Genomic DNA, 23,094 nt, shown 5'->3' with positions numbered 1-23,094 from the left:
GTCGGCTTTCGCGCCGGCGCGATAGGCTCGTTTTTTTCCTTATGAGTGCAAAAAAAATAATAATAATAAATATTAATTTTTATCTTATATGCTTGTGTTATACATCAATCGATCCTGTTTAGTGTGTATTTTTTTTGTATATGCTCATAATAAAAACAAAGTTTTCTGCTTTTCGCCAAATAAAGAAAAATAAACACGATGCGAGTTCTGCCTACTCTCCATCAGTGAAGTCAATTCTGAAACGCGTCCGAAAATGAACTGTAACTCAGCGAATACTCAGTCAAACAGGCATACAGACACACAGGCATGAAGCTTGAATTCTCTTCTTTTAAATGAAGTAATTTCTATAAAAAAACAAATATTCACAGTTTATATAACATGTATGTAAAGAGAGAGATGTCAGTCGTTATCATCTCAGCTAATTAAGTTTTAATGTGACTCCACCTACGGAGACCGCGCTATACAAACGCAAATGTGAGGCGATCCATACAAACCTGTGAAACGCCCACATCCGCTGGATAAGGCCGGTGACACACTGGATGCGTGGCGTAAGCGTCTCAGCTGCGTGGCGTGTCCGTTCTTATTTCGGCTCCCATGTTAACACACTTTGCACACTGCCTGTGTGAGACGCGCGTCTCAGGCGCGGCACGAGCCGCGTGGAAAGCGCGTACATGCTAGAAATAGAACTGAAGCCTATTTTTCACGCGACACGCAAGCGTCTTGGAAGCGTTTCCATGCAAAATTGAATAGGAAAATCTGTTTATATGTCATTTTGACACGAATACATATTAATAAATGTCCTTTTGATGTTTAAAAGTGTCTAAGTTTTGACAAATGCAAATATAAATGTAATTTTACAAAATATTATCGATTTTTAAATACTGCTGTATTGAATGAACAGCTTTTAGCAAACTATATTGCTATACTGAGATGAGGAATATATACTGTATGTGTTTTGTCAAAAATAAAGTCATCAACTAACTAATGAATCCTTTACTTTGAAATACGTATGATAAAATGTATACTTTAGTTTTGAAAGACGTTGACTAGTTTTGAACAGATTATAAAGTATGTATGTGTATGCATATATATATATGTGTGTGTGTGTGTGTGTGTATGTGTATGTTTATATATATATATATATATATATATATATATATATATATATATATATATATATATACATATATATATATATATATATATATATATGTGTGTGTGTGTGTGTGTGTGTGTGTGTGTGTGTGTGTGTATATGAAGAGTTCAGATGCAAAAGCCTCTAAATGCCATCTGAAATTTTCTTCTAGAATGATCATTTTTATGAAGCTTGTATATTTAAGTTAGCTATAGGTGACACACCTGAATGAATGGCTAATTAAGTATGCAGGGGCATTGTCTCATCAGGTGTGAACTACTAAATTATGCATGATCGTTTACGCCCCATCCGCATATTGCCTTTCCAAACTAAAAGTGTTTCACAAAACTAAAATCAATGTATTGTTTTATGTGAATGATTAGGCGGATAATTTTCACATCATTTTGAAGAAGAAACTCTAGGCGACGACATCCATTAGTCAAAAGTCTTATTGACACATATTTAGTATGTGTTTTGTGGCCTTATTTCAGAAACTTTAATTTTTAGTTTTTTCAATAACCATGCATAAACATTATTCTCTCAAAAATGAAAACATGTACATACATGTGGCTCACATATTATGGTAGTCCTGTTTGTGCTATATAGAGTGAAATTACACCTTTGCCATTAATACGTTTATAAGCAACTGAAAAAAGCACAAATGTCAGGGCATGTCAGAACATCTCAAGGACCCCAAAAACACCCCAGAGGGTTAACAAGTTGGTTTTCCACAGGACATTTTAAAATGCTTAACGTGAAAAAAGCTTTTAAAGCGCTTAAAAGGCACTTTAACGTGGCTTAATGTATGTACACAGTATGCTACACACTTTATTAAAGGGATACTTCAGGATTTAGCATTAAGCTTTGTATTAGTAGAAAACCTGTAGTATTTTCGAATTACCATGCTTTCCACCCTCATATCCCCCTGAGAGGAGAGATTTATGTATTTTTTGTCTGGAAAAAATCCTCCGATGACGCAAAAATCGTCATTAGATGATTAGTAGAGTAGAAGGCGTTGTTCCGCATATTTTCAACCCGCCCATAGGAGGTGGGATCTCACTCACAGAATGTACACAGTGTCAGCCTGGAAGCTAAGCTATCAGACTCTTGTAATGTGGAGAAAGCTGAGTAGTAGGAGAAAGCTGAGTAGTAGGGGTTACCATCCTCCTTTTCCCGGACTTGTCCTGTGGGCGAGATCGTTCAAAATGTCCGGGATTCGGCTTTTGCTTTCTGCGGTCGCCATTCATTGTTTACATGCACACCTTTTGTTTCAATCTAACTGAAATCATTCCGATCGGTGAATCTGAATGTAGTGTTTACATGAACGCTAAACAAGTGATTGGTTGATGTGCGTTTTACCACTGCTAAGAAAATTCCCGCTCCTCCGTGAGAGATATGAGACCGGCGCGTCTCAGTAATGACGCCACCGGCCTCGCGCCGTTCTCCCGCGGCCTTCAGCCTCGTCCTGCTCGCCACAGTGAACATAATGAATGGCGACTGTAGAACGCAAAAGCCGAATCCCGGACATTTTGGCCGATCTCGAAATCCAGGGCAAACTCGTCACGGAGACTCACTAAGTTAGCAGCCTAACCTTCTTGTTGTTTTCAACTGCGCTCTCTAACTGGTAGGCGTGGCTTGGGAGTGGCCTCCTAGGGCAGCGAAGCAAGTGCATTCTGGGAGTTGTCTTTCATCCACGTAAGCCAAAAATACATTTTCTGGCTTTTCTCAGTCTATAAAGCTCCAAATTAAAAAATTTCTTCACATTTCTTCTACATAATTGACCTATTTTAAATACACATTCATCTTTCCAGAGGTGAAGTATCCCTTTAAGAAACCATACTATGTGCAGATAAGCAGATGAACCCAGAATATGAACACAATGTGTTCCTACTAAGGTAAATCGTTTTCATATTTTAATTTAACTATTTTAGGAGATTAAGTCGTTAAACGTTTTTCACGTTAAGTGTTTTAGAATGTATTTTATCCGCGTGCACAATTTGAAAAGACTCCAACGGACACAGACAGAGTGAAAGACTGGATTTTTTCTCTCGATCAGGTAGGGTACAAGTGATTTCAAAACTTTTCAGCCGGTTCTAATTTGATTTTTGGATGCTGTGAACATTTTTAGCTAAAAACACTATCACTCCAGTTTAACATTTATTGTTGTTTCTGCAGTTAAAAAGACAAAGTTGAAAATTCTGACTAACTCTCGTTATTTTAATTTATTTTTATTTTATTTATTGATCTGTCAGGGGTATCTAATCTAACTATTTGTGGCTTGTGTTTTGAATATACACTCACCTAAAGGATTATTAGGAACACCATACTAATACTGTGTTTGACTCCCTTTCGCCTTCAGACCTGCCTTAATTCTACGTGGCATTGATTCAACAAGGTACTGAAAGCATTCTTTAGAAATGTTGGCCCATACTGATAGGATAGCATCTTGCAGTTGATGGAGATTTGTGGGATGTACATCCAGGGCACGAAGCTCCCGTTCCACCACATCCCAAAGATGCTCTATTGGGTTGAGATCTGGTGACTGTGGGGGCCATTTTAGTACAGTCAACTCATTGTCATGTTCAAGAAACCAATTTGAAATGATTCAAGCTTTGTGACATGTTGCATTATCCTGCTGGAAGTAGCCATCAGAGGATGGGTACATGGTGGTCATAAAGGGATGGACACGGTCAGAAACAATGCTCAGGTAGGCCGTGGCATTTAAACGATGCCCAATTGGCAATAAGGGGCCTAAAGTGTGCCAAGAAAACATCCCCCACACCATTCCACCACCACCACCAGCCTGCACAGTGGTAACAAGGCATGATGGATCCATGTTCTCATTCTGTTTACGCCAAATTCTGACTCTACCATCTGAATGTCTCAAAAGAAATCGAGACTCATCAGACCAGGCAACATTTTTCCAGTCTTCAACTGTCCAATTTTGGTGAGCTCGTGCAAATTGTAGCCTCTTTTTCCTATTTGTAATGGAGATGAGTGGTACCCGGTGGGGTCTTCTGCTGTTGTAGCCCATCCGCCTCAAGGTTGTGCGTGTTGTGGCTTCACAAATGCTTTGCTGCATACCTCGGTTGTAACGAGTGGTTATTTCAGTCAAAGTTGCTCTTCTATTAGCTTGAATCAGTCGGCCCATTCTCCTCTGACTTCTAGCATCAACAAGGCATTTTCGCCCACAGGACTGCCACATACTGGATGTTTTTCCCTTTTCACACCATTCTTTGTAAACCCTAGAAATGGTTGTGTGTGAAAATCCCAGTAACTGAGCAGATTGTGAAATACTCAGACCGGCCCGTCTGGCACAACAACCATGCCACGCACAAAATTGCTTAAATCACCTTTCTTTCCCATTCTGACATTCACTTTGGAGTTCAGGAGATTGTCTTGACCAGGACCACAGCCCTAAATGCATTGAAGCAACTGCCATGTGATTGGTTGATTAGATAATTGCATTAATGAGAAATTGAACAGGTGTTCCTAATAATCCTTTAGGTGAGTGTATGTTCCCCTGCACTTTAGGTTTTTTGCACACATTTGCTCCTCATCTTGTGACTTGATTCTGATTTATTTCATTTTGTATTTTTATTTATTAGAAAGGTATATTCTGTTCTAATTTAATTTAGTAAATTAATTGTTTATGTTTTCGGTGCATCGATGTTTAGAGCCTGCTCGCACAGCCGGTAATTTAGCCGATTTAATTTGATTTGCATGTGAAATGTAAATCCTGTCTGCAGTGTGGCCTTTCTGGAGTTATTTGTTATTTCTTAGTTTTATTGATGCAAAATGTTTTTATACATTTTCTTATATATCTTTGTGTGATTTTCTGTACATCGCGGCTTTGAAATGTTAAAGCCCCGCCCCCATACACATGATTCGAATATTAGTCGACTATAGGCAAGACTTGACGATTCTGATTCGACTATGAAAATACATAGTTGGGGACACCCCTACTGTAGAGACAAACGCACTCGCTCGATTCTCTCTAACCGGCCTTGAACGCGCTACATTAACCCTGTAACTGCCGGTGCAAAATAAAGCAATTTCAAAAAAATGATAAAGAGTCAGTGCACTACAGTTCTTTGATTATGGTTGCACTTGCACTTATTGTTTGCACCTAAGACTAAGAGAAAACTGATATTTATTTTTGTTATACTGTTTTTATTTCAATTTTCAATTTGTGGAAAGGAGTTCAGTTAGGAGGTCACACACAGCCTCAATCAGAATTTCTGAAAGTTCATAAATGTACAGTAAGGTCTGAAGAGACTTATGTGAAATAATACAGGAGAAAAGCCAGTCAGTAAAAACCTTTTACACTGCATGTTGTTTTTGTTCAATGCATTTGATAAGTCATACTCTTAAGTAGACCTGAAATGACATCCATTAGAAGATTTTCAAAATGCACCTGCATACTATTTTCCCAGTCATGAATTTTGTCACTGAGAATTTCTGAAAAATCGTGTCCAATCTCGTGTCTCGTCACACCCCTAGAAGTGATTTTCTCTGTTCCTTATGATGAAAAAAAATGAACTGATTCAGCGTTAATTATGTCAAATGTTTGCTAAAAGTGGTACCGCCAGACCCGGAGATCGGCTGAATGGATTCGAAAACGGTAAAACTCAACTGTTTAACTCTGGGGGAGTTGTAAAATGAGCCCATTTCCAAAAAAAGTGGAGTATCTCTTTAAACTGTATTTCAGCCACTTCTGCTGGAATTTGCACTTTCCCATTTTTCTGGTCTAGTTTTATTCCTGTTATTCCTGCTGTACAAAATGCCCGCATCACCTCCGAATCACAGCAATTTTGCTCCGGGCCGGAAGCAATTACCAATCTGGTTCCGCGTGTTTATCACATTAACGTACATATTTTGTGACAATTTAAAATAAAAAAATATGAAGGCTATATTCAAATAAATTGATATAACTAAAACTATATCTACATTTTTAATGCCTGTAGGATTAAAATGTAATGCTTTTTAATGGCTTAATTTTAGCAAAATCCATTTAATGACTTTTAATGCTTTTTAATGCCCCGCAGAAACCCTGTGAGTAACAGACCAACAGCTTTTACAGTGTGTGAATGTATTAATGCAATACATAGAGCTTTACACAAGAGCACAATGATAATCATTATTGACTGAAACTTACATGATTTGAACTTAGAATTGTTTGGTTCAAATCCAGATCATTAAACTGCTGTATATATTAAGAATAATTTCATAAAAATCAAATACTATAAGCATATCTTTTATAGAAGTGATATACCTGAGATCAGACTGTGTTTTTTCACTCTTAAACTTTATTGGCGGATCCATAGACTGGTTACTCTTCATAGACACACAGCTGGACTCTGGGTTTGAGCTCTTCTGCTGGACTGAACTGGAAAAGATAACAGATCAGGGCTCGCAAAATTTCTAATTCACTTGTAGCCCTTCGGGCAAGCACTCTTCAGATTTTGGTAGTAGCACGAAATTAATTTTACTAGCCCATATAAAAAGACTACAATTTTTAATGTAGAATATTGGTTAGGAGTCAAAACAATGAATCAAAAACTTTCAAAACACAAATATCAACAAATATGCATCTGGTTCTAACTGAACTGAAATGTGTGTGACCAGTATGAATGAATCAGTCTGTGTCTGTGGCTCAGCCCCCAATGAGGGTATGATGATAAAAAAAAAAAAAAAAAAAAATTTGCTTTATGATTCATTTTCTCAGATGCATTAATTTACTGAAAGCTACTAGGAAAGCTAGGTAGCCTAACTAAGTTTATTAAATTCATTCACAGTATGTTCACATTCATTATTGATCTTATTCATAATACAGGGCCGTAGACAGGGCTTTATAGAGCTGGTAAGTCCCGCCCATCCGTAAAACCCCAAGTGCACCTCTAGGTTGAAAAATCGTCAATGCAAGTGAATGTGAGAAAATAATTATTTTCTGGTCCCGTTTGAATTGTGCCATGAATGTGAACATATGTTGTCTGTGAATTTTTTATATATTTTTTCATGTTACGAGTTTGACAGTATATTGTATGATTCTTTGGCTAGCAGTTGTGGAAAAGACATAACGAGAAAGACTACATGTCGCCTATGTGACGTCACCCCACAACATATTTTCCCTCCACTTGTCAAATCACGGTGCTAATGCTGCGATAATCGATGGAGACAGATCGAGATGCCTGTGTGTTTTGTACCCAAATATCACCATTCAAACCAAATGGGCTGTTCTTTCTTCAGATTCGTATATCAAAAGCGTCGAAAGCAGTGAAGAGTTGTAGTCCACAAAGTGCTCTCACACAAAGTCTAACTGTATCAAACTTCTAGCCGCTAAATTGTAGCATTCTTCACACAAAATATTATATTAAAAATTCGCAGACAACATATGTTCACATTCATGGCAAAATTAAAACGGGACCAGAAAATAATTATTTTCTCACATTGACGATTTTTCAACCTAGAGGTCCAGTGGGGTTAGCGGAAGGGGCGGGACTACCAGCTCTATAATCAAAGAGGTCCTACATTTAAGGTTATTAGGGGGTTAAATTTTTTTATTTCTCTGATATGTCCATTTCAAGACGTTTGAAGGCCAAAAAAGGATAAGAAATAGCATGTTAGCAGGCAGTAGATGATACCTGCTCTCACTTCTTATACATCACTTTCTTTTTCTCTCAGTCTCCTTATCTTGCCCTGTCTCTTCCCCTCCTAAAGCTGAACTTTTTTTAATTTACTGAAGGCTACAAATTGTATATTAATTCTCAACATGTACACATTCATTATTAATCTTGTGCCTAACATGAAAACGGCTTTGTTAATGATAATGTCCCCTCACAATGACAGTAAACTAATTATTAGTCACATTACATAGGCCTATTTTCAGTTCAAATTGGCAAAATTAATTTAATTGTAATTTGTTTCACATTTATGACCTAAAAAAGCTGTCAAATATGAAATGTTTAGTTTAGCTATTTACATCTTATCTCGCACTTGACCGTAAACTGAAGCGAGTCGCTCTACTGCCCAAATTCGCGCTCAGCAGCTTCTGTGAACATAAAGCCCGCCTACTCTGATTTGATTGGTCATCTCAAATTTTCTGACATTGACGAGCACCACAGACCAATGAGTGACAGACCAATGAGACTCAGATGAACACACACACACACACACACACACACACACACACAAACCGTCCTCTGTTTCTGACGTTCGCTCTGCTCGGCGCCGCTGTGGATTTAAGATGAAGAAAGCACTGAATCTGATTATAAAAAGACTGACGCGAACACGATTTCAGATTATTCAGGCCGGTTATGCATTTTGGTAGCCCGACTGGAAAAAAACAATAGCCCCGGGACGTCGAGCAGGCGATTTTGCAAGCCCTGCAGATTCAGTTTAATCCTTTAGATTACGCTGTTCATTCTTTATATTCTTATATTTCTTTCATTCTTTAGATTTTCAAAATGCACCTGCATACTATTTTTCCAGTCATGAATTTTGTCACTGAGAATTTCTGAAAAATCGTGTCCAATCTCGTGTCTCGTCACACCCCTAGAAGTGATTTTCTCTGTTCCTTATGATGAAAAAAATGAACTGATTCAGCGTTAATTATGTCAAATGTTTGATAAAAGTGGTACCGCCAGACCCGGAGATCGGCTGAATGGATTCGAAAACGGTAAAACTCAACTGTTTAACTCTGGGGGAGTTGTAAAATGAGCCCATTTCCAAAAAAAGTGGAGTATCCCTTTAAACTGTATTTCAGCCACTTCTGCTGGAATTTGCACTTTCCCATTTTTCTGGTCTAGTTTTATTCCTGTTATTCCTACTGTACAAAATGCCCGCATCACCTCCGAATCACAGCAATTTTGCTCCGGGCCGGAAGCAATTACCAATCTGGTTCCGCGTGTTTATCACATTAACGTACATATTTTGTGACAATTCAAAATAAAAAAATATGAAGGCTATATTCAAATAAATTGATAGAACTAAAACTATATCTACATTTTTAATGCCTGTAGGATTAAAATGTAATGCTTTTTAATGCTATTTAAAGGCTTAATTTTAGCAAAATCCATTTAATGACTTTTAATGCTTTTTAATGCCCTGCAGAAACCCTGTGAGTAACAGACCAACAGCTTTTACAGTGTGTGAATGTATTAATGCAATACATAGAGCTTTACACAAGAGCACAATGATAATCATTATTGACTGAAACTTACATGATTTGAACTTAGAATTGTTTGGTTCAAATCCAGATCATTAAACTGCTGTATATATTAAGAATAATTTCATAAAAATCAAATACTATAAGCATATCTTTTATAGAAGTGATATACCTGAGATCAGACTGTGTGTTTTCACTCTTAAACTTTATTGGCGGATCCATAGACTGGTTACTCTTCATAGACACACAGCTGGACTCTGGGTTTGAGCTCTTCTGCTGGACTGAACTGGAAAAGATAACAGATCAGGGCTCGCAAAATTTCTAATTCACTTGTAGCCCTTCGGGCAAGCACTCTTCAGATTTTGGTAGTAGCACGAAATTAATTTTACTAGCCCATATAAAAAGACTACAATTTTTAATGTAGAATATTGGTTAGGAGTCAAAACAATGAATCAAAAACTTTCAAAACACAAATATCAACAAATATGCATCTGGTTCTAACTGAACTGAAATGTGTGTGACCAGTATGAATGAATCAGTCTGTGTCTGTGGCTCAGCCCCCAATTAGGGTATGATGATTAAAAAAAAAAAATTAAAAAAAATTTGCTTTATGATTCATTTTCTCAGATGCATTAATTTACTGAAAGCTACTAGGAAAGCTAGGTAGCCTAACTAAGTTTATTAAATTCATTCACAGTATGTTCACATTCATTATTGATCTTATTCATAATACAGGGCCGTAGACAGGGCTTTATAGAGCTGGTAAGTCCCGCCCATCCGTAAAACCCCAAGTGCACCTCTAGGTTGAAAAATCGTCAATGCAAGTGAATGTGAGAAAATAATTATTTTCTGGTCCCGTTTGAATTGTGCCATGAATGTGAACATATGTTGTCTGTGAATTTTTTATATAATTTTTCATGTTACGAGTTTGACAGTATATTGTATGATTCTTTGGCTAGCAGTTGTGGAAAAGACATAACGAGAAAGACTACATGTCGCCTATGTGACGTCACCCCACAACATATTTTCCCTCCACTTGTCAAATCACGGTGCTAATGCTGCGATAATCGATGGAGACAGATCGAGATGCCTGTGTGTTTTGTACCCAAATATCACCATTCAAACCAAATGGGCTGTTCTTTCTTCAGATTCGTATATCAAAAGCGTCGAAAGCAGTGAAGAGTTGTAGTCCACAAAGTGCTCTCACACAAAGTCTAACCGTATCAAACTTCTAGCCGCTAAATTGTAGCATTCTTCACACAAAATATTATATTAAAAATTCGCAGACAACATATGTTCACATTCATGGCAAAATTAAAACGGGACCAGAAAATAATTATTTTATCACATTGACGATTTTTCAACCTAGAGGTCCAGTGGGGTTAGCGGAAGGGGCGGGACTACCAGCTCTATAATCAAAGAGGTCCTACATTTAAGGTTATTAGGGGGTTAAAAATTTTTATTTCTCTGATATGTCCATTTCAAGACGTTTGAAGGCCAAAAAAGGATAAGAAATAGCATGTTAGCAGGCAGTAGATGATACCTGCTCTCACTTCTTATACATCACTTTCTTTTTCTCTCAGTCTCCTTATCTTGCCCTGTCTCTTCCCCTCCTAAAGCTGAACTTTTTTAATTTACTGAAGGCTACAAATTGTATATTAATTCTCAACATGTACACATTCATTATTAATCTTGTGCCTAACATGAAAACGGCTTTGTTAATGATAATGTCCCCTCACAATGACAGTAAACTAATTATTAGTCACATTACATAGGCCTATTTTCAGTTCAAATTGGCAAAATTCATTCAATTGTCATTTGTTTCACATTTATGACCTAAAAAAGCTGTCAAATATGAAATGTTTAGTTTAGCTATTTACATCTTATCTCGCACTTGACCGTAAACTGAAGCGAGTCGCTCTACTGCCCAAATTCGCGCTCAGCAGCTTCTGTGAACATAAAGCCCGCCTACTCTGATTTGATTGGTCATCTCAAATTTTCTGACATTGACGAGCACTACAGACCAATGAGTGACAGACCAATGAGACTCAGATGAACACACACACACACACACAAACCGTCCTCTGTTTCTGACGTTCGCTCTGCTCGGCGCCGCTGTGGATTTAAGACTAAGAAAGCACTGAATCTCATTATAACAAGACTGACGCGAACACGATTTCAGATTATTCAGGCCGGTTATGCATTTTGTTAGCCCGACTGGAAAAAAACAATAGCCCCGGGACGTCGAGCAGGCGATTTTGCAAGCCCTGCAGATTCAGTTTAATCCTTTAGATTACGCTGTTCATTCTTTATAAGAGGAACCATATTAGTATAAACATACATTTTTCATCAAAATGCACTTTGAGGAAACTTAATGAGCTTTATTTTATTTTATATTTCATGTTAGCTTTAAAACAAAAACTGGCACAAAAATTGTTTTGTGTCGGGAGCAGCAGCTCATTTGCATTTAAAGGGCCAGACACAAAACGGTGCGTTTTTGCTCACCCTCAAAAAGTGACAACTTTAAAGGGGAAATGAAACAGTCAATCTAGTTTACATGATTTACAAGATGGATTACCACTATAATCAACAATAGGTTGGTTTCACGTGACGTCACGCTGCTGCATCGCGAGAGCGCGAAATTCAGATGGAGTTGTGTATTGTGTAGTTTACGGCTGCTCCAATTGTCTAATCGAGAAAATGGAAAGGGTTTTTATAGAGTACTGAAGATTGTCACTCATAAAGGTGAGAAATGTAGAAAGCTCACAGAACAACGCCGTAAAAAGTGGATTTTTAACGTAAGTTACGTCTGCAGTCAGGAGGAGCAGAGTCTGTTAATGCCCGTGTCTGCAGCGACCACTTCGTCGGAGGTATGTTAGCTAGCCAACGTGTTTTTGTGTCTGTATTTATATAGCATTAGGTTGTCGTTAAATGCTCATTTACTGTCAGTGAAACGTGACCCAATTCCGATTTTTTGCTCATATGTGACACAGATCGGATGTGTTCTATGAAAGTGTAAATAGGGAAAAAAAACGCATGCATTTGGATATTGCGAGATCGGTTTCAGGCCTCATTCATATGTGGAAATCGGATATGTGCCAGTGCGACTGTCATGTAAACAGGCAGATCGGATTTTCTGAGGCGTTAGGCAACGTCTCTGCGGTTAAAGCCAATATTTAAACACAATATGCTTCCACCAGTCCCGAGATCTCCCTCACACACAATAACTGAAGCATATGTGCAATGATGGCACTTTTCGTCCTCCTCCGCCTCATAATCATGGTGATGTTTGGCAAACTTCGCATATATCGCAGAGCTAGGATCAAGCATATTTCACGTTCGTCCATCTGTGCAAGAGAATTGAACCCTTTAAGCATGCGCGATGTTTCAGATAGTATGGCAAGTGTAAACACATGAATCGGATATGGGTCAGAGTTGAAAGAACGTGTAAACGGACGGTCAAAAAAACGGCTAAAGGGACAATACGGACACTCCACAACGGTTTCCTCCATAGACGTATTCTCTGTGTTTACTTCCTGCCCTCCATCTGAAATCGCCCCGCCTTCGCGCGTCATCATAATCACGTGACTGAAACCCACCTATTATATAAGAAACATGACAAATGTAAACATATAAAAGAAAAAAAAGAAAAACCATTATATCTTTTGCGGCCAGGGCGCCGCCATTGTGCAGTATTCTAACATGTGACGTCACGGGGTTGGTTGGCTTTAACCCTCTGGGGACCACAAACGCGCCCGCGCGTTTTGCTTGTTTTTTTTTTTAGCAATGAAAATAAACACTAAATGCTCTGTTAATTTTGATCTTTCATTTTCGTGTAATACATCAATCGATCCTGTTCAGTTTCTATTTTTTTTCTGTATACTCACAATAAAAATAAAGTGTTTTGCTTTTTGACAAATAAAGAAAAATTAACATGATGCGATTTCTGCCTTCTCTCTCTCAGTGAACTCCCACTTGAAACGCGTTCGAAAATGATCTATAACTCCGCGAAAATTCAGTCAAACAGGCAAACAGACCCACGGGCATAAAGCTTGAGATCGCATCTGTTAAATGAAGTCATTTATATAAAAAACAAATATTCTCAGCTTCTGTAATCTGTATAAAAAGAGAGCAACTCCAGTCGAGCTCATTACGAGCTCATTCACAGTAATGTGACCACTCCCCGGAGAGCGCGCGCTATTCAAACACAAATTCTGAGAAGAAGATCTGTGAAACGCCCACATCAGCTGTAAACACAGCGCGTCGCGATCGAGTGAGGCATAATATAGCCTACCTTATGGAAAAAAGATTCCTTAGAACAGTGCTGATATGAGGAGCAATATCTCCTGATATGAGGAGCAGATCCCTCTGAGGAGTGAGGTAGGCTGTTTTCTTTTCTCAAGTGTGGAATAACGTTATGGAATAACGTTAGTGTAGGCCCATGCAAACCGCAAAAAGATGAATCGCATTTCTATAATATGACTCGCCTTTCTGTGAGATGAATGAAGGGTACATATTTGTAAAGACTGTTTAGCCTAAATATAAATCGCGCGTCTGTGTGTGAAAGAATAAACTGCTTTGCTATAGCCTACTGAGATGAGTAAAAATCGACTGGAATATTGAAATAAAATGTATTTGTATAAGCAACGTATTAAACTGCAAATTAGCATTTATATACCCTAATATTTCATAAAAACAACGTTACAGTCAGTCACTTGTTGACTAGATTTGGGTACAGTTTTTAGGCTACTGTAGAATATACTGCCACATCAAATAAGCTTTTGTTTAGCAATTTCTGCTCATATCTAACGTTATATTTCTATCTATATATATATATATATTTGTCAAAAATAAAGTCATAGACTAAGATGTTAGATGTTCCAATGTTGGCTATATTCAAACTAATGAATACATATGATAAAATGTAGGCCTATAATCTTTTTTCTTTTTCTTTTTTACAAAGAAAGAGTACACTTGAAATATTGTTGAAATTGTAATTATTGTTGTAATTGTAACATTTTTAATAAAATAGCAAAACATATTTACAAGAGAGATGTAAGCGAAATCTTAAATGGTCAATATAAGTCTTCTAAATACATCTTTTGTCCTTGTATTGTGGCTCAGTCAGTGTCACACCTGAATGAATGGCTAATTATGCAGAGTCATTATGCAGAGTGGGTGGGACACTGTAATCTAAGGTGTAAACTACTCCTCCCCCTCGCATATTGGCTTTCCAAGCAAAACCTGTTTTACACCATTTAAATCAATGTATTTTTTTTTTGTGAACGATAAAGCAAAACTAAATTCACATAATTTTGAAGCTAGAACTCAAAGGGACAACATCCATTAGTCAAAAGTCTTGTGGACACATATTTAATATGTGTTTTGTGGTCTTAATTCAGCAACTTTCATTTTAATTTTTTCCAATAACCACGCATAAACATTATTCTCTTAAAAATACAAACATCTACATACACGTTGCTCGCATATTATGGTAGCCCTGTTTGTGCTATATAGAGTGAATTTACACCTTTGCCATTAACATGTTTATAAATAACTGAAAAAAGCACAAATGTCAAGGCATGTCAGAACATCTCAAAGGCCCCAAAAACACCTTGGTCCCCTGAGGGTTAAAGCATGGGTGTCAAACTCATTTTCACTGAGGGCCACTTCAGCATTATGGCTGCCCTCAAAGGGCCGGTTGTAACTGTAAGACTTTTAAAATGTTAATATATTGTCTCTTTATTTGATTATTACTTATTTAAGTTACAAATATTGTATATGCATTTTCAGGGGTGTTTCTAGGTTTTAAAAACATCAGGGGATGAGCCCGAAACATCAGGGGCTGGGTAATAATGATTTGATACAGAGAATAATGTATTATTGTATATATGCAGGGGCAAACTGGCTCAAAAATTCAGCCCTGGCACTGTAGCCACACCAGCACACATTACCACACAGTCATGCATATTCAAATGTGAGGTAGTTAGGGGGGTTCGGGGACATGCTCCCCCGATAAAATTTGGATTTCTCGGACCTACATATGTGCATTTTAAGGTGTTTAAAAGGCCAAAAAAATTGGATAACAATAGCTTTAAAAGCATGTCAGTGGGCAGTAGCATAAATTATTTGTCAAGATAACAGATTCTTAAAAATGAGAATGAGGATAAATGTTGCAATGAATGATCCACACTACAAAATGGAAATGCAGAATGTTTCTGCTTATTGTTGACAATACACAATCACATATTCCAAACAGGAATGGCCTTAAATGAGAAATCTTTCAAGGATTATTTTGCATAGATGTTACATTTCAATCAAAAACCAGTGCAATCTTTTTGTGTCCAGAGGCAAATGAGCAATTTATATTAGCATTAAAGATTGGTTTCAGCAACTTGTTTCTTTCCTGAGTTAATTAATGTTTTTGGCAATAATTAGTTTAAAGTTCAATTGTTCACTCATAAAGACAGTCACTTGTCGCCACCTACTGGCTTAATGATGCAAGTGGCGCAAACACAGACAAGCGGAGTGATACAAATGGTGAAAAGGATAATACTGGTACATATTATATTAAATATTATGTAATATATTTAATATATTTAAATATATTATTATATTAAAATAATATAAAATATCAATATATTATTCTTCAATCAGTTCTATGCAGCAGAATCAGATTTAACAGATTTATTTTTTGATCAATTGTCAAAATAAAGTATAGTCCTACAAAGATATTTTTATCAGAGCATGAGCAGAGCAGGGAGAACGAGAGGATCGTGATTCGTGTAATTTTACCAGTGTTGCCCAGCACGGCTATACACACCATGTTACAGCACAGTAGTGCTATAGTGCTAAACATTAGATCACTCACACCTAAGGCAGTTATTGTAAATGAAATAGTCACGGATAATAGCTTCGATGTACTTTGCCTTACTGAAACTTGGCTTAAACCTAATGATTATTTCGGTCTAAATGAGTCTACTCCATTAGGATACTCCTATAAGCACGAACCCCGTCTGATTGGTCGTGGCGGCGGTGTTGCAGCGGTCTATAGAGATATTCTCAATGTTACTCAGAGAACAGGTTATAAGTTTATTTCGTTTGAAATACTTGTACTAAATGTTACGCTCTTAGATGTTAGAAAAAAATCCATATTATCTCTAGCCTTGGCTACCGTATATAGACCGCCTGGGCCTTACGCTGATTTCCTAAAAGAGTTTGCAGATTTTCTCTCAGATCTATTGGTCAATGTAGATAAAGCATTAATTGTAGGAGATTTTAACATACACGTAGATAATCCAAATGATGCGTTAGGGGCTGCGTTTATAGATCTATTAAATTCCTTTGGGGTCAAACAAAACGTCACAGGACCAACTCATCGTCTTAATCACACACTCGATTTAATTGTATCATATGGAACCGATCCAACCGATATAGATATCATTCCACAAAGTGATGATGTCACTGACCATTACTTGGTAACTTGCATATTACGTACTGCTGTAATATGTCATGCGGCGCCGCGTTTTCGACCAGGCAGAACAATCCTTCCATCCACCATAGATAATTTCTCGAGTTGCTTGTCTGATCTGTCTCAGCTGCTGCCTGAACCCAAACAAACAGATGAACTAGAAGAACTAACTAGCACTATGAGCACCATTCTCTCTAGAACATTGGATGTTGTTGCACCCGTTAGATTAAAAAAGGTTACAGAGAAAATTAAAGCACCATGGTACAATAATACTACGCATGTTCTAAAGAGAGAAACCCGTAATTTGGAGCGTAAATGGAAACAAACTAATTTAGAGGTCTTTAGAATCGCGTGGAAAGACAGTATGTCACGTTATAAAAAGGCCCTAAAAGCGGCCAGGGCTGAGCACCTCCGCAAACTAATAGAAAACAACCAAAACAATCCTAGGTTTTTATTTAACACCGTGGCTAGACTAACAAATAAACAGACGTCACCCGAACAAAATATCCCGTTACAGTTTAGTAGTAATGATTTCATGAACTTCTTCACTGAGAAAATAGAAAACATCAGGACCACAATTGTAAACGTTCAATCCTCAATCGCACCTTATAATTCAGCCTCAATTTCCCCCCCGCAAGAACAATTACAGTGCTTTACAACTATAGAACAAAAAGAGTTAAATAAACTTATCACTTCATCTAAAACAACAACATGTTTATTAGATCCTATACCAACTAAACTACTGAAGGAAGTGTTACCTGTAGTGGAAGAGCCTCTCCTCAATATTATTAACTCGTCTTTATCTTTAGGTCATGTTCCAAGAACATTTAAACTGGCAGTGATAAAACCTCTCATTAAGAAACCACAATTAGACCCGCATAATCTAGCAAATTATAGACCCATTTCAAATCTACCTTTTATGTCTAAAATACTAGAAAAAGTTGTGTCCACTCAACTGGGCTCTTTCTTGCAAGAAAATGATATCTATGAAAAGTTTCAGTCAGGATTCAGGCCGCATCATAGCACTGAAACTGCGCTCGTTAAAATCACAAATGATTTACTCTTAGCTTCTGACCAAGGCTGCATCTCAATACTAGTTTTACTTGATCTAAGTGCTGCGTTCGATACTATAGATCATACAATACTCTTAGATCGACTACAAAATTATACTGGTGTTCAAGGACAAGCATTAAGCTGGTTTAGATCATACTTATCAGACCGCTACCATTTTGTCTATTTAAATGGAGAAAAATCGATCATAATTCCAGTAAACTATGGAGTGCCGCAGGGATCTGTGTTGGGCCCTCTGTTATTCTCAATATATTTGCTGCCACTTGGAAATATTATAAGGAAACATGGAATTAGTTTCCATTGTTATGCTGATGACACTCAAATATATATTTCATCACGGCCGGATGAAAACGCTAAATTATCCAAATTGACAGAGTGTGTTAAAGATATAAAAGATTGGATGACGCGTAATTTTCTTTTATTAAATCCAGACAAGACAGAGGTAATACTTATCGGTTCAAAAAACCGCCCACAGAACCTCTCACAATACAACTTTGACATCGTAGGATGTCATGTTACTTTATCCTCTACAGTAAAAGACCTGGGTGTTATACTCGATTGTAACCTGTCTTTTGAAAATCATATTTCGTATGTTACAAAAACAGCCTTTTTCCACCTTAGAAACATTGCTAAGCTACGTAATATGCTATCAGTTTCTGATGCAGAAAAGTTAGTTCATGCATTCATGACCTCGAGACTAGATTACTGTAATGCTTTATTAGCCGGTTGTCCTGCATCCTCAATAAACAAGCTACAGTTAGTCCAAAATGCAGCCGCTAGAGTTCTTACTAGATCAAGAAAATATGATCATATAACACCGATTTTATCATCACTACATTGGCTACCTATAAAGTTCCGTATTAATTATAAGGTATTGCTACTGACTTATAAAGCCCTAAACGGCTTAGCTCCAGTCTATTTAACGGATCTTCTATCACCCTATAATCCATCGCGCTCTTTAAGATCAATAAATTCGAGGCTTTTGGTCATACCTAGGATATCCAGATCAACCAAAGGAGGGAGAGCATTTTCACATTTGGCTCCAAAACTCTGGAATAGCCTTCCTGATACTGTTCGTTGCTCGGACTCGCTCTCCCAGTTTAAAACTAGATTAAAGACGCATCTTTTCAGCCAAGCATTCATATAATATTGTTAATCTCACAGTTTCAAACTACAATCCGGCCTCTAGTTCATAAATGCCAGAGGAGAACTGGCCCTCGACTGAGCCTGGGTTCTCCCAAGTTTTTTTTTTCTCCATTAGGTCACCTGATGGAGTTTTAGGACACCATTAGGTCACTTGATGGAGTTTTTCGGTTCCTTGCCACTGTTGCCTTTGGCTTGCTCAGTTGGGGATATTTTGGGGATATTTAATTTTATTCTATCAATCAATAAATTCCACTAGAAACAAACTTTGTTGTATTATTTTATTATACTGTGAAGCTGCTTTGATACAATCTGTATTGTGAAAAGCGCTATACAAATATACTTGATTTGATTTGATTTATTGCAAAAAGAAACAAGTCCAGAGAAATTTCATGTCGGCACGCTTTTTTTTTTTTTTAGCGGACATGTCACTTTGCCTTTCCAGTGAGCGTGAGCAGAGCTCGCAACACACACACACACACACACACGGAGGTTGCTTGCGGAACATTGAACGCGCTGTGAACACGGAGCGGAGAGCACAGCGCACACACACAGCGGAACGCGCTTAGAAGTAGCGGACTCGCACGCAAAGTCATAAAACACGCTGAGCCAGAGTCAAACCATCGCCGAACACGGAGGGGCGCGGCGGCTTTTTAGTATCTTTCGGCCAAAAAACGAAAATGTTATTTTCGGCCGAAAATTTCCGGCAGCCTAAATTTCGTTGCATCCCTAATTTTAAGACACCCATATGCTCTCGCGGGCCATATAAAATAATGTGGCGGGCCGGATTAGGCCCGCGGGCCTTGAGTTTGACACATGTGCTTTAAAGGGTTAGTTCACCCAAAAATGAAAATTCTGTCAGTAATTACTCTCCCTCATGTTGTTCCAACCCCGTAAGACCTTTGTTCATCTTCGGAACACAAATTAAGATATTTCTGATGAAATCTGAGAGCTGAGAGATTTTTTTTTACATCTTGTGAAAAGGGCACTATACCACCCCTTTAAAACAAGTGTGTTACAACTAGCCCTGCGTTACGGTGTGCCCCGCTCACCCCTATACCTGAGATCAGACTGTGTTTCTCCACTCTTAAACTTCATTGGCGGATCCATAGACTGGTTACTCTTCATAGACACACAGCTGGACTCTGGGTTTGAGCTCTTCTGCTGGACTGAACTGGAACAGAGAACAGATTCAGTTTAATCCATTAGATTACTGTGTAGATTACACACAACTGATAAAGGTCTGTGATGCAACACAATATTTAACAGTGTTTGTTGAAAGTACCTGCATCCTGGAGGAAAATCTCCATCTCTGGATCCTTGTGAATCAGCCATGATGAAGATACAGGAGAATCTGATGAGTTTGATCTCCTCCACTGACTCTGAATGAAGAAACATCACATACTAAATTATGATTAAATTAAACAACATTCATCATTTAGCTGAACATATCTGGAGTGTGGGAGAAAAAGGATCATGTGACTGCGTTAACTCAAGCTCATTGGGCCTGTACACACACAAACAACAACAAGTCAACCGTTGGATTCAGAATTTTATGAAAAATAACTGACACCGAGAAACGCGGATAGGTGGTTTGCAGTCACGTGATTGTGATGACGCGCGAAATTCAGATGGAGGGCAGGAAGTGAAGAGCGGAATGGACGAGATGGAGGAAAGTCCGAACTGTACTACTTTAGACGCTATTACAAAAGAAAGATATAACAAAAAAATCGAAACATATGTTGGACGTGATCTTTACGTTAGGAAGAGGAGCGATTTTTCAACTGAATTGAAAGAATTTCAATTTCCTGTAACGTTACGTTTGTCTTCAGTTACTGGGGTAACTTACAAACCCAAAGAAAAGAAGAAACAATTACTTTGACTTTACAAAGTTCGGAAACTGGTACGTTACACAAACATACTAGCCACATAAGTTGTATTAACTCACCTTTGACGAAGTGATCACTGCACACACAGGCATTTTCCGATTCGGCTCCTCCCGACCGCAGACGTAGGTTTGCAAGCAGAGTAGGCCAGCCGATTTGGCCGGGGCTTCAGTCCCGAATGTATTTTGAAATTTTAACTGACAAATATGAAACCGGACAATAGCCTATTGTATTTTTTTTATTTTTTATTTTTTTTATTCAGCAATGGTCACTTGCTATTTGACATTTTTCACTTTTCATATTGTTTTAAGCATATTCAATTTGTACTCGACAATATTACCTCTTATTAGACCTCTATATTTATTTCGTCTATTGATTGTATGGCATAGAGCAACGCCGTTTTATTTAATAATCATTACCTCAATATATTGACACCTTTTGTACTACTTGTATAAATTTTTAAATGTTTGATCTGTTTTGTCTTGTAATTACATGTGTAACTTTTGTACCTCGGCGCTTTTATCTTGGCCAGGTCGCCATTGTAAATGAGAAACTGTTCTCAATGTGCTTACCTGGGTAAATAAAGGTGAAATAAATAAAAATAAAATAAATAAATATTGTAAACCTCCGAAATCATAAGTTGCCTTATTTCATTGTGCTATGGTTTTGCTGCTGTCTTTGACTGGTGATTGTTGAAATCTGTCTCACACAGAGACGCACCACGTGAATGATTTCAGCCCATTTCTCCAGGATTTGCGAGCAACAGCAAACATCTCACAGCAATTAAATTTTTTTTTATAAATAACGCAGTCAGCAGCGCTGCACAGTCCTCTGTCAGATGAGATGTTGTCACGGTATATGTCCGAATATAAAACTCAGAAACACGAACTTTCCTATGGAAGGCATTTTCTGCCAAATTTAAATAAATAAATTAAATGATTAAAATGAAAATTAAAACCAGATTAACGATTTCATTACAGAAAACTGTATGCAAAAAATGTGACAAAATTGAGAATGAAATTAAATGATTTCATTTTCACAGCATTATCCCTGTCAAATTGAAAAATAAAATGCAATTGGTGATTTCACATTTCATTTTCACTACAGTCTCGAGGCAAGACTGCCAATATTAAAATGAAAAGCCAAACGTGAAAAAGAAACTACAAATACAGTTTTTACAGTGCTCTTTAGTAACGCTCACGCAATAATAGTGACAATTCAAATACAAATGTAAATTTTCGTTTTCATTTTAATTCCTCTTTTATTTCACAGTTTTCATTTTCGATTTCATTTTCAAAGACAACCTGCATGCAAATTCTATGTTAATGAGTGGGTGTGGCTTATTCTAGTAACAGCGCTGAGACACGCCTTCTGTAAAGCGAAGTCGTCAACTTCCCGTGTGCATGAATGTGTGAAACAAAATTATTTAAATGTGATTATATTGTAATCGAGACGACAAGATATGGCGAAATCTGTTAGGGAGCTTTTGCGGGAAGCTGCCGCAGCATTAGAACATGGAAACAACCAGCCTGACCATGTTAGTTATGATGTTAGACTCAGACTTATCCATAATCGACTTAAAGTTGCTTAGATACATATGTTTCGGGATTAATATTTGTATTGCGTGGTAACCGTTTTATAAAAGCAATAAGGTACTCTAGGCTAGTGCTGTATCTGAATAAGTCACGGCTGAAGGGCGCTGTTAGGCACGACGCGAATATGAAACATTGGCCGAGGCTCTCGGTTAAAGCCAGTGGGTATTAATGTCTGGCTATAATTGTTGTAGAAATTGTGTTACTAAGACTTTTGTACACTCAAATAGTTGAATTTCCAAAACAGCCTAATACATGAATGAACCTCATTGTCGATTATGGTCTAGTCTAACATCATAACTAACATGGTCAAGGCTGGTTGTTTCCATGTTCTAATGCTGCGGCAGCTTCACGCAAAAGCTCACTAACAGATTTCGCCATATCTTGTCGTCTCGATTACAATATAATCACATTTAAATAATTTCGTTTCACACATTCAACTCATGCACACGGGACGTCGATGACTTCGCTTTACAGAAGGCGTGTCTCAGCGCCGTTACTAGAATAAGCCACACCCACTCATTACCATAGAATTTGCATGCAGGTTGTCTTTGAAAATGAAAACGAAAATGAAAACTGTGAAATAAAAGAGGAATTAAAATGAAAACGAAAATTTACATTTGTATTTG

General features: G+C 37.6%; 1 protein-coding gene across 4 annotated transcripts in view; it reads right to left on the bottom strand.

Annotated features, from left to right (window-relative positions):
* Nucleotides 1–23,094, bottom strand: part of LOC311091353 (protein NLRC3-like) — a 61,896-nt gene that overhangs the window by 37,540 nt on the left and 1,262 nt on the right. For 2 of the 4 annotated variants that reach the window (XM_084127268.1, XM_084127266.1), the window contains exons 2-5: nt 20,273–20,369; nt 20,048–20,161; nt 9,475–9,588; nt 6,411–6,524 (exon numbers count right to left, since the gene is read on the bottom strand). In XM_084127268.1, the coding sequence (XP_083983394.1) occupies nt 6,411–6,524; nt 9,475–9,588; nt 20,048–20,161; nt 20,273–20,322 (392 nt within the window). In that variant the 5' untranslated portion in view covers nt 20,323–20,369. Of the gene's footprint in view, nt 1–6,410; nt 6,525–9,474; nt 9,589–20,047; nt 20,162–20,272; nt 20,370–20,935; nt 21,313–23,094 lie in introns of those variants that run through there. The other 2 variants (XM_084127267.1, XM_084127269.1) reach the window with 2 other exon arrangements.

This window comes from Abramis brama (assembly GCF_963993115.1).
Source record: "Abramis brama genome assembly, chromosome: 10".
Classification (NCBI taxonomy): domain Eukaryota; kingdom Metazoa; phylum Chordata; class Actinopteri; order Cypriniformes; family Leuciscidae; genus Abramis; species Abramis brama.
Note: the sequence above shows the minus strand (reverse complement) of the source record. Positions and strands in the feature narration are given on the sequence as shown.